The following is a 10,459-nucleotide window of genomic DNA, read 5'->3' as shown; positions in this document are numbered from 1 at the left end:
TTGGGGGAGGCCCAAACCTTTTGAAGGGGGGCCCCCGGAGGGCCCCCCCCCCCCCCCCCCGCGGGGGGGAAGGCCCGCCGAGGGGATGCATCTGTACGTCCAAGCGATCGAGGTGTTCAACGGCCAGTGGCTCGAGTGGATCACCCAGAACGGGGTGCACGTCGAGAACGGGGCGCAGCACCCGGCAGCGGGGGAGCTCCCCAAGGCGTTGAGGGTGTCGAACGGGGTCGCTCCGCACCCCGGCGGGGCAAAGGGCATCGGCGCGAGGCAGGGCGCCGTCCCAAAACCGGTGCGTGGATTGCCGGGGCAGCCATCACGCCGGGGCCGCGCGGAAAACAGGCTCGCATTGGGGGAAAGTTTTCTTCCCCCCCCCCCCCCCCCTCCCCGCGTTGCCGAGCAGGTGGCCGCCGCTCTCACCGCGGTGCGCGAGCTGCAGAAGAGCGTGGCGACGCTGTCGCCCGAGCATCTGCAGATGGTCCGCGCTGAGTGCGACGCGCTCTCGCGGGCGCTGCAGGAGCGCGGCGTGTAGTGCCTCTTCGCACAGGGACGTTACGATTGTGATATTTTACCCACGCGACGTGCGCGGCGCATCGATTCGCATTGAGTTTCCGAGTGGAGAGAAGAGGCGTGTGAGGTAGAGCCGCGGGCTCTCTCGAACATAAATTTGTGTACTTTTTCTCTCTCTCTTCTGTTTATGTGTGTGTGGGGCTGCGCGACCGCGAGCGCGGGTCCGGGTGGCCCCCTCCCCGCCCTTGGCCGCCGCGCGGACGAGCGGACGACCGGACCGCGGCTTGGCGCGGCGAGCGAGGCCGACCGCGGGGAAGGGGGCCGGTGAGGATGGATAGCGTTCGTGTTGTTGGGCTCATGAACGGGAGGGCGGCACCCCCCGGTGGCGCTCCGCGGCCGGTGTGCGCTTGGGCACGTGGAGTTGGATTCGGGTACTTTGATGGTATGGTATCTGTGGATAAATGGAGTATGTACTTTCACACCCCTTGGGGTGTTCACGACCACTTGCGGTCATTACGCACTTGTGCGTTCACGCCCCTTGCGACGATCGTTTCACAGTCTCATCAGTTCTCAAGGAAAAAACAAAATACGCGAAACCCCCACCCCCCCCATTCTCCGACGTAGCCAGCCCTCTTGTGGCTTCGACGCACACACACGCTGCTTCAGCCACAGAGTCCTGGACATGTCTATCAGAACTTCCTTGGGGGTGGGAGCCGCTAAACATAATTCCCCGGGGCGGTCACCGCTGCCGGACCAGCCGCAAGCCAGAGCCCTCCAGGAGCGAGGTCGCCCGCCCTCGTCGGTACGCGCCATTGTCGAGCTCCCACGGCTCCCATAGCCAACTTTTACGGACGCGCTTACGCGCGCACGCCCACCCACAAGCGGACTGGTGTCCTCGTCGCGCTGGGCCGTCGCGTGGACGCATTTCTCACCTCAAGATCATACTTGATCAGGATCATTTCTGTAGTATGTTCTTCCACTCAGCGACTGTAGCTGAGCTGTTTCTCACAATCGAGAGGACGACCTATACCATCCGGAGGGTTAGGGACACTGGGCGGGAGCCGCTTGCGGCGCCCGCCCTGGAAGAACCTGCGGTTCTTTTCTTGAGGCGCCCCGCCGGATTCGAGTCGGATCGATTTTCCTTCCTAAATTTTACGAGTTGCAAGCTGCCGTTGAGAGCTCGCCGCCGCGTTCCACAGAGTTCTCCATATTTTCCGTTTTTCGTCACACCCCCTTTCATTTTCCCCTCCAGAAAGCGGCTAAACGCACGACAGCGTCCTCCGACCTCCCTCGCTCGCCCTGACCAGTTCGTAGAGCTGATCCACCCTCGCACGCGAGTTTGCACCAAGCGCGTTGTCGGCACCCCCTCCAGCGCAACCTTATCTGCGCTCGGTTCATCAGATGCGAGCAGCGCCTGCAGCCCGCCGTCATCCGTCAAAAGCTGGAGGGCAACGTCGACGGCGGCCTCCTGCATGATCGTCTCGTCGTCGCCAGTGGCTGGGTCTTCTGCGTTCTGGCTCCGACCGGACGGCTCCACCGCCCAGCATCTGAGACCGATGAACGCGAGGTCAAATTCTGCCGCACGTACGGCGGCAGCTCGGGCATCTGCCTCTGCCCCCTCGCCGCATCAGCGAGCGCGCTCGTGTCAGCTCGCCGCTGCTCCTGGTGCCGCTGCATGACCGCCGCGCTCGCGCTCGCTCCGCTCGATGACATCGTGAGGCACAGCGGTCTGCGAGCTCCTTAGTCCTTTCGCCCAGCGCGCAGCGGGTCCACCAGAGTTCCCAGTCATGTCCCCAAACAAATGCGAACGCCGTTTTTCGTCGTACCCCCCTTCGAAACCCGCCGACTTTGAGATTGGGTCCGGTTCAACCTCACTCTCATCTTATCTATTACAGACACAAAACGTCAGATCTGTGCCACCCTGGGCTGGACCTAGTCGCCTCACAAGGGCGGGGCTGTCCCGGAAAGTGAGAAACGCCGGGCAGCGTGGTGCACGACTTCAACCTCCCATACGTATTTTCGTTCGCTCCTTTCCTTGGGCTGTTCCATCTCCCCATCTCATTCCAGCCTACTTTAGGCGGGGCGCGGGGCGGGGCGGGGGGGCGGGCGCGCGGGTGCGGAGTGTGCGCGGTGCGGTGTGGAGTGTGTGCGTGTCATGTGGCTACAGCAAGTGACCACCTGTATGATTATTAACAACGAAGGCGCTCTCAAAAAATTCACTGTGAGGTTACCAACTGCACTCCAAGTGCTCCAAGTGCTCCGCTCTCTCTCACGAGACACCAGACACGACACTGGCACGGGACTGGCGCGCACTGGCACTAAGACAGGTGCACGCTCACGAAACTCACGAGGCGCACAGCGCGCTCAAATGCGACCCGTGTTGGAAAGAATCCGCGAAGCCCGCGAAGCTCAAAAGAATTCAACCCATGTGAACGCAAGAGGATGCGCGGTGATCCTCCAGCTAACTACCCCGGCGCCCACGTCTCGATCTTCTTGGGCAGCAGCTGGTTGGACAGGTCCTCTCCGTGGCCTAGGCAGCCGCCCTCGCCCTTGCCCCAGGTAAAGACGGCGTTGTCGGCGGTAATGGCGAGACTGTGCGCGAGCCCAGCCGACACAGCGAGGACGCGCTGGTCAGCAAACGCCTCAACCTTCTTGGGCAGCAGCTGGTTCTGCTGGTCGCCGTGGCCCAACCGGCCCTCATCTCCCCCGCCCCAGCTCCAGACGGCGCCGTCGGCGGTGATGGCGAGGCTGTGGCTGCTTCCAGCCGACACAGCGACGACACGCTGACCGGCCAACGCCTCGACCTTCTTCGGCAGGAACTGGTTCTGCGAGTCACCGTGGCCCAACTTACCAAGGCCTCCATAGCCCCAGCTCCAGACGGCGCCGTCGGCGGTGTGGGCGATGCTGTGGTACGCTCCGGCCGACACAGCGACGACGCGCTTCCCCGCCAAGGCCTCGACCTTCTTTGGCAGCAGATGGTGCTGCCCGCCGCCATGGCCCAGCTGGCCCCAGCCTCCACCGCCCCAGCTCCAGAGGGCGCCGTCGGCGGTGAGGGCGATGCTGTGGATGGCTCCAGCCGACACAGCGACGACGCGCTGGCCACCCAAGGCCTCGATCTTCTTCGGCAGCAGCTGGGTCTGCTCGTCGCCGTGGCCCAGGCGGCCAAGGCCTCCACAGCCCCAGCTCCAGACGGCGCCGTTGGCGGTGAGGGCGAGGCTATGCGCGGCTCCAGCCGACACAGCGACGGTGCGCTGGCGAGCCAAGGCCTCGACCTTCTTCGGCAGCAGCTGCTCCTGCTCGTCGCCGTGGCCCAGCCGGCCGTGGAGACCAAAGCCCCAGCTCCAGACAGCGCCGTCGGCGGCGAGGGCCCAGCTGTGCAGACCTCCAGCCGACACGCTCACGGCGCGCTCGCCGCCCAGCGGGAAAGGGAGGCGGGTCGGCGTGTTGAGCTGCGTCACCCCCTCGCCGTGCCCGAGCAGTCCTGGCCTCCAGCTCTCAGCCGTTCCGCACGACGAGAGCCGCCCCTCGCCGTCGATGAAGACGCTGTGCCGTTCGCCTGCCAACGCCCTCGCCGGCGGGTTGGACTCACACAGCAGCGCAGAATAGCACAGCCACCGCACGGCGCAGCTCTCGCCCTCTGGCTGCGCCGGCGGCTCGTAGCCGGCCTCTTGCAGGCGCAAGCGGATGCCCTCCAGCGCAAGCGAGGCGTGGAAGAGCAGCGAGACGGCCGCGACGCGAGCGATGTCGGCGGGGTCGCAGCGGGAGATGACGCGCGCGAGGAGGTCCGTGGGGAGGTCGAGGAGGCGGGCGGGCGGCGGCGTGTCTGGCGAGGGAGCGGCTGCGGAGGCGAGGCGGCGTGAGCGGCGCCGCGGGGCAGGCATCGCGCGGAATTTATTTTCTTTCCCTTGCAGGCACCACCTTTCTTCTCCCTGGTGTGCCGGTGATAGTACTAGCACGCGCCAGTTCGCACCTGTGTCGAGCCTGTCTGCTGTGAGAGAGAGTTGTTTTGTTTAAATTCTTCTCCCGCGTCAGTCCCATGAGAACCCCACTACATAGCGCCACCTCGTGAGCTGTCCTGTGAGTTGGCCAAAGTACAGGTTTCGATCCGGGCCACCGCAAATTTTGATCAGCAAATTTCGAGGAGCGGCCGCAAATTTTGAGGTAGATTTTGATTGTCAAAACGTGTCCGTCTTGGCACAGGATAGAGCATATAGGCGGCGAACACCCAGGTGCGCAGGGACATCGCGACTCTGCCCGCTCGCTCGACCCTTTTGCCGCGAGAGGGCGCCGGCCGCGTGTAAGAGGTGGCTGGCGCCCTGAGGCGGCATTTGGTGGCGTGGGGAGTGCGGAACGCTACTGGCGGCGCGACAGGGCCTCTCTCCGCTGCGTGCGCCGCCCATCGGCACGCGGGTGCGCAGACATCGCGACTCTGCCCGCTCGCTCGACCCTTTTGCCGCGAGAGGGCGCCGGCCGCGTGTAAGAGGTGGCTGGCGCCCTGAGGCGGCATTTGGTGGCGTGGGGAGTGCGGAACGCTACTGGCGGCGCGACAGGGCCTCTCTCCGCTGCGTGCGCCGCCCATCGGCACGCGGGTGCGCAGACATCGCGACTCTGCCCGCTCGCTCGACCCTTTTGCCGCGAGAGGGCGCCGGCCGCGTGTAAGAGGTGGCTGGCGCCCTGAGGCGGCATTTGGTGGCGTGGGGAGTGCGGAACGCTACTGGCGGCGCGACAGGGCCTCTCTCGGTTGCGTGCGCCGCCCATCGGCACGCGGGTGCGCAGACATCGCGACTCTGCCGCTCGCTCGACTCTTTTGCCGCGAGAGGGCGCCGGCCGCGTGTAAGAGGTGGCTGGCTGCCTGGCGCCCTGAGGCGGCATTTGGTGGGGTCAGCGTGCGGTGCTGAGTCTTACTCGTCGGCGTTGGGGCCAGATCCCAGCGCAGAACTCTGCAACGCTGGCATACAAACACAAGAAGACTAACCCTAACCCTAACCCTAACCCTAACCCTAGGTCTCAGCGTGCGGGGCTGAGTCTTAGTTAGTCGTCGGCGCTGTGGGGCCAGATCCCAGCGCAGAACCCTGCAACGCTGGCATATACAGACACAACAAGACTAACCCTGACCCTAACCCTAACCCTAACCCTAACCCTAACCCTAACCCTAACCCTCTAACCCTAATAACCCTAACCTATAACCCCACCCCCCCAACTCCACACCGCAAATTTGAAAGATCTTGATGAAAATCAGGCCCGACTGCAAATTTCTTCAAAATTTTCGCAGGCGCTCCGCGCCTGCAAATTTTGAAATAAATTCGACAAAATTGGTACCTGGCCCAACCTGTGAGCTGTGTGCTGTGTGTCCAGCAGTCCGGACCCGGTGCTACAGCCGGTGACAGTGTGCCTCGTGTCGGCTCCGATAGGGTGCCCACAGGACCCAAAAGAAAATCGCTGATTACGGATCACTGTGATCACACAGGGCGCGGGGCGAGCCACATCATCACTGGCTCGCGGCAATACGGACACTCTCGCATCAGCTCGGAGCATGGACCGCAAACGCACAAGTGGCTGCACGGCACCGCGAGGTGAGACTTCGGCCGCTCGAAGCATATGATGCACGACGTCTCGCCCCCCATGGTGGACTCAGCCGGCCGCCCCGTGTCGAGGCCGGCGTCCGCTAGTGAGACGGCAGCAAGCGGCTCGGTGACTGGCAGATGCTGCTCCGCCGCCTCTCCCGCCTCTGGCCCGATCAAACGCTCGATGGCGCCGACCCGCTCCTCGAGGCTACCCTCGGTCGCCGTGCCGAGGCTCGCCTCCAGCCGCTCGACACGCCGCTGCAAGTCCCCGCCGCCGCCGGTCGCCTCGCTGCTCACCGCCTCCTCGCACCGCGACACCCGACGCGCCAGCGCCTCCTCCGCATCCACCTCTGACCGGCGCAGCGCCTCTGCTAGCTCCGCATCCTCGCGCAGCGCCGCCTGCTCTGCCGCACCCGCTAGCTCTGCCGCCTCGCGCTCCGCCCGCCTCGCCGCCTCCTGCTCAGCAGCCAGCTGCGCCGCCCTCTCCTCCTGCTCTCGCAGCTCTGCCGCAGCCCGCGCCCTCCGCTCCTCCTCGAGCGCGAAGGCAGACGGCGCCTTCTTGGCCTTATTGTTCTTCGCCTTGGCCTCCTTCCTGGCCGCCGTTGCCTCCGCCGCTTTTGCGCGCCGCCTCGCCTTCTCCTCCTCCGCCCTCTTGTCCGCAGCCTCCTTCTCGCGCCGGGCCGCCTCTGCCTGAGCGGCTTTGCGCGCCGCCGCGGCCGCCCGCTGCTCCTCTCGCTGCGCCTCCTCCGCCGCAAGCCTCTCCGCCTCCCTCACCCGCAGCACCTCCTCTGCTGCCGCGCGCTCAGCGGCTAGCTTCGCCTCCGCCTCCGCCGCAATCGCTCGCCTCTGCTCCTCCAGCGCCGCCGCGTCCGCCGCCCGGCGCGCCTCGTCCGCCGCTCGCTCTGCTTTGCGCTGTCGTGCCGCCTGCTCGCGCTCTCGCGCCGCCGCCTCCTCCTCCCGCTCGCGCTGCTCGCGCCGCCCCTTGGCCTCGCGCGCCTTCTCGGCCGCCTTCTCTGCCGCCTCCGCCTCCCTCAGCGCCGCTGCGTGCTCTGTGAGAGCGCGCACGCACCCGACGTGGTCCGTTTCATGAGCACTGGCGGCGTCGGCAGTAGCTAGCGCCTTGGCCGCCTCCTCCTTGGCGAACTGCAGCGCGGACTTGCCGTCTGCAGAGCGAGCCTTTGCATCTGCGCCAGCCCTAAGCAAGCGGAGCACGACGGCGAGGTGGCCTTGGTCGGCGGCGCGCATCAGCGCGGTGTCGCCGTCGCTGTCCTGCTGGTTGACCTTAGCCCCGCGCCGCAGCAGCAGCTCGACCACCCGCTCGTGGCCGCTGTAGGCGGCGGCCATCAGTGCGGTGCCGCCGTCGCTCCTCTGTAGGCTGATCTCAGCGGCCGTGCTGCAGCAGCAACTCGACCACCCGCTCGCGCGGCGCAGCCGACGCTGTCCTGCATGTTGACCTCAGCGCCGTGCTGCAGCAGCAGCTCTAACACTCGCTCGTGGCCTCCGATTGCGGCGTACATCAGCGCGGTGACGCCTTCGCTGCTCTGCAGGTTGATCTCCGCGCCGTGCCGAATCAACAGGTCGACGACCCGCTCGTTGCCTTCCCGGGCGGCGCCGCTTAGCGCGTTCCAGCCGTTGCTGCTCTGCAGGTTGATATCTGCGCCGTGCTGCATCAGCAGCTCGACCACTCGCTCGTGGCCGTAGTGGGCGGCGTACATCAGCGCGGTGACGCCTTTGCTGCTCTGCAGGTTGACCTCTGCGCCGTGCCGTATCAGCAGGTCGACCACCCGCTCGTGGCCGTGCTCGGCGGCGGCCATCAGCGCGGTGTAGCCGTTGCTGCTCTGCAGGTCGATCTTCGCCTCGTGCCGGAGCAGCAGCTCGACCACCCGCTCGTGGCCTTCGACGGCGGCGCCCATCAGCAGCGTGATGCCGCTCACCGCGCCTCTCTCGTACGTCGCATCGGCCCGCCCGCCGCCCTCGAGCCACGCCAGCACCGCCTCCTCCTCGCCTCGCTCAGCTGCTAGCACGGCCGCGTCGGAACAGCTCAGGGATCCTGCGCCGCTGCTAAGCTCGCGTGCCCCAGGGGGGCAGCTGCCGAGCTCGAGCGCACCCATCGCCGCCGGGTTCCAGCTTTGGGAGGGGTAGGTAGCCTAGTGTGAATTCGCGGAGCGAAGAAAATTTTATACGGAATACGTCCATTTTTGGAGCTTGGAATACGCATACGGCGTATTCCATGGAATACGTGGAATACGGGTGGAATACGGCAGAATTTCTGGGAGGTCATTTGGAATACGTGGAAAACGTTTTCACACAGTAGGGCAAACAAATCTCTCACAGTAGGGTAGGTAGGCAATCGACCACAATCGCGCCCGATGACGCGCCGTTCATTCCACCCGCTTCACTACAAAAAGAAAGAAAAGAGCCACTTCGCAGTCTCTCGCCGATTCTCGCTGCAACCTTCATTCATGCCACCTCGTGGCCGTCCCACTCTCGTCGTTCTCTCCCTTGTCGCTTCTTCCTCTCTCGCGTCGCTCTCCTCTGCGGCCTCGTCCTGCGACGCTCCCTTAAAAGCTGCTCGGCGCAGCCCTGATTTGACAAGTTTTCTTGGACAAATTTGAGCTTGGACTTGTCGCACGAGACGAGCATGTTTTTGGTCTGGCGGTAGTGGTTGAGCATCATCTTGTGACGCAGTTTTCAGCTCCGTGAACGGTGTCCCCGCTTGCTTTTGACAGCGTGGGCGTGGCTGCTGCCCAATTCCTCCGAATGGCCTTCCGCGCGCACGTGCTCGCCGACTTCGAGGCGGAGGCGGAGGGTGAGCTTTCGGTGTCGCGCGGTCAGTTTGTCCATGTCTGCGCCGAGGAGGCGCCCGAAGGCTGGTGCATCATCGAGGCCGATGGCGGCCGAGGCAGCCTCCACCGCCCACGCCGCCCCACGCACACACCCGGCCTGCCCCATCGACGCGCGTCGCTCCTCCTCCCCCGACCCTCGCTCTTGCCACCTCTCGAGGTCTCGTCCCGTGGTACTTCCTCGTTTCGGCGGCGCACGCTGAGGTGGACGCGGCAGAGGCAACGGCCGCGGCGGCGGCGCTCGCTTCCAGCGACGACGACTACGACCTCGACCCCGACCGTGGCCACACGCTGCGGCGGCCAGTGGCGGCAGCAGATGCGGCGGACGCCGGCTGCGGCGCATACGGCCTCAAGGACGTGCCCGAGGGTGGCTTCGTGACGGAGGTGCGGGCAATGCGCGGCACTGCCGGCCTCGGCCTCGATCTCGACAACCAGAACATCGTGCGGCGCATCTCGCCCGGGTCGATGGCGGAGCAGCAAGGCGCGCGCGCTCATCCGCTCGCCGGAGTGATGTCGCCCCCAAACCGCTCACCCCGCTCGCCGGAGTGATGTCGCCCCCAAACCGCCCCGCTCATGAAGCACTACTGCTGCCGCAACCTTGTTTGGGCCTCTGGCCGAAGCCGTCGTACGTAAAGGACGGGTCCCCTGCTTGCGCTGCGTAGGCTTGCTGCACGTCGGCGACGTCATCCTCGAGGTGAAGGGAACCCCCCCTTCGTGCCCCCCCCCCTCACCGGCCCTTGCGCCACTCCGAGGGCGGGGTTTGCGAGCGGCTGGGCGGCCGAAGAGCCGCAGCGCTCTCAGAGCCAAAGGGGAGCGCGGCTCTGACCACCCTCCGGAGCAGACACGCTGGTTCTCTGTCTCAGCCTGGCTTCCGCCCTGTCCCTGGCTTGACCCAACCCGCACCCGCACCCGCACCCGCACCCGCACCCCCACTCGTTGAGCCCGCCGCTGCCTGGGAGACTGGGAACACCACATATGATGCCACATGCCGTAAGCGGCGGCACAGCAGCGGCCGCCTTCGCAACCGCCACTGCACGGCCCTTCAGCCGCCACCAGCCCGTGGCGGCGTGGCGGAGGCCGCACCCGCCTGTCGTGCCCCTCCCCTCCCCTAGCGGGGAATTCTTTTTTTCCTCCCCTAGGTGGACGGCCAGACTCTGCGTGGCGGTGTCGCCAATGGAGGCCAGTCGGTTCCACAGGTCATGCTCCCTGGCCCTCGACGCCCTCTACGCTCGCTGCTCCACCGCCCATCACGAGAGCTCGCCCTGTTTACGCACTGCTCCCCGGCAGAGGACGAGAGCTCGCCTCTCTACACCTACAGCTCCAGATCACGAGAGCTCGCCTCTCTACACCTACAGCTCCAGATCACGAGAGCTCGCCCTCTACACAGGTCATGGCCCCGGGGCAGCCAGCATACCGCTTCAAGATCTACCGGCCCCCGTTTGACGAGTCGCGGCAGGCTGCCCTCTCCAAAGACTTCATGTGGGAGGCGGCGTCTTAATCTCTCTCATACCTCTATATAAAATGCTCTGGGCGGTTGCGTCAAGA

The 10,459-nt window shown here is 65.6% G+C and overlaps 2 protein-coding genes across 2 annotated transcripts; one reads left to right on the top strand and one right to left on the bottom strand.

Annotated features, from left to right (window-relative positions):
* Nucleotides 1-5,966: 5,966 nt before the first annotated feature.
* EMIHUDRAFT_245990 (hypothetical protein) lies at nucleotides 5,967-8,747 on the bottom strand (the record flags this gene model as incomplete). Its single annotated transcript, XM_005767561.1, has 2 exons — nucleotides 5,967-6,737; nucleotides 8,679-8,747. The coding sequence occupies 2 exons, from the start codon at nucleotides 8,745-8,747 to the stop codon at nucleotides 5,967-5,969; spliced, it is 840 nt and encodes a 279-aa protein (XP_005767618.1).
* An 84-nt stretch (nucleotides 8,748-8,831) lies between these two features.
* Nucleotides 8,832-10,412, top strand: EMIHUDRAFT_245989 (hypothetical protein; the record flags this gene model as incomplete). The annotated part of the gene is made up of 4 exons (XM_005767560.1): nucleotides 8,832-8,891; nucleotides 9,281-9,421; nucleotides 10,054-10,101; nucleotides 10,302-10,412. 4 exons carry the CDS (start codon nucleotides 8,832-8,834, stop codon nucleotides 10,410-10,412), a joined length of 360 nt encoding a protein of 119 aa, XP_005767617.1.
* Nucleotides 10,413-10,459: the final 47 nt, after the last annotated feature.

The sequence above is a fragment of the Emiliania huxleyi genome (assembly GCF_000372725.1).
Source record: "Emiliania huxleyi CCMP1516 unplaced genomic scaffold EMIHUscaffold_485, whole genome shotgun sequence".
Lineage (NCBI taxonomy): Eukaryota > Haptophyta > Isochrysidales > Noelaerhabdaceae > Emiliania > Emiliania huxleyi.
Note: the sequence above shows the minus strand (reverse complement) of the source record. Positions and strands in the feature narration are given on the sequence as shown.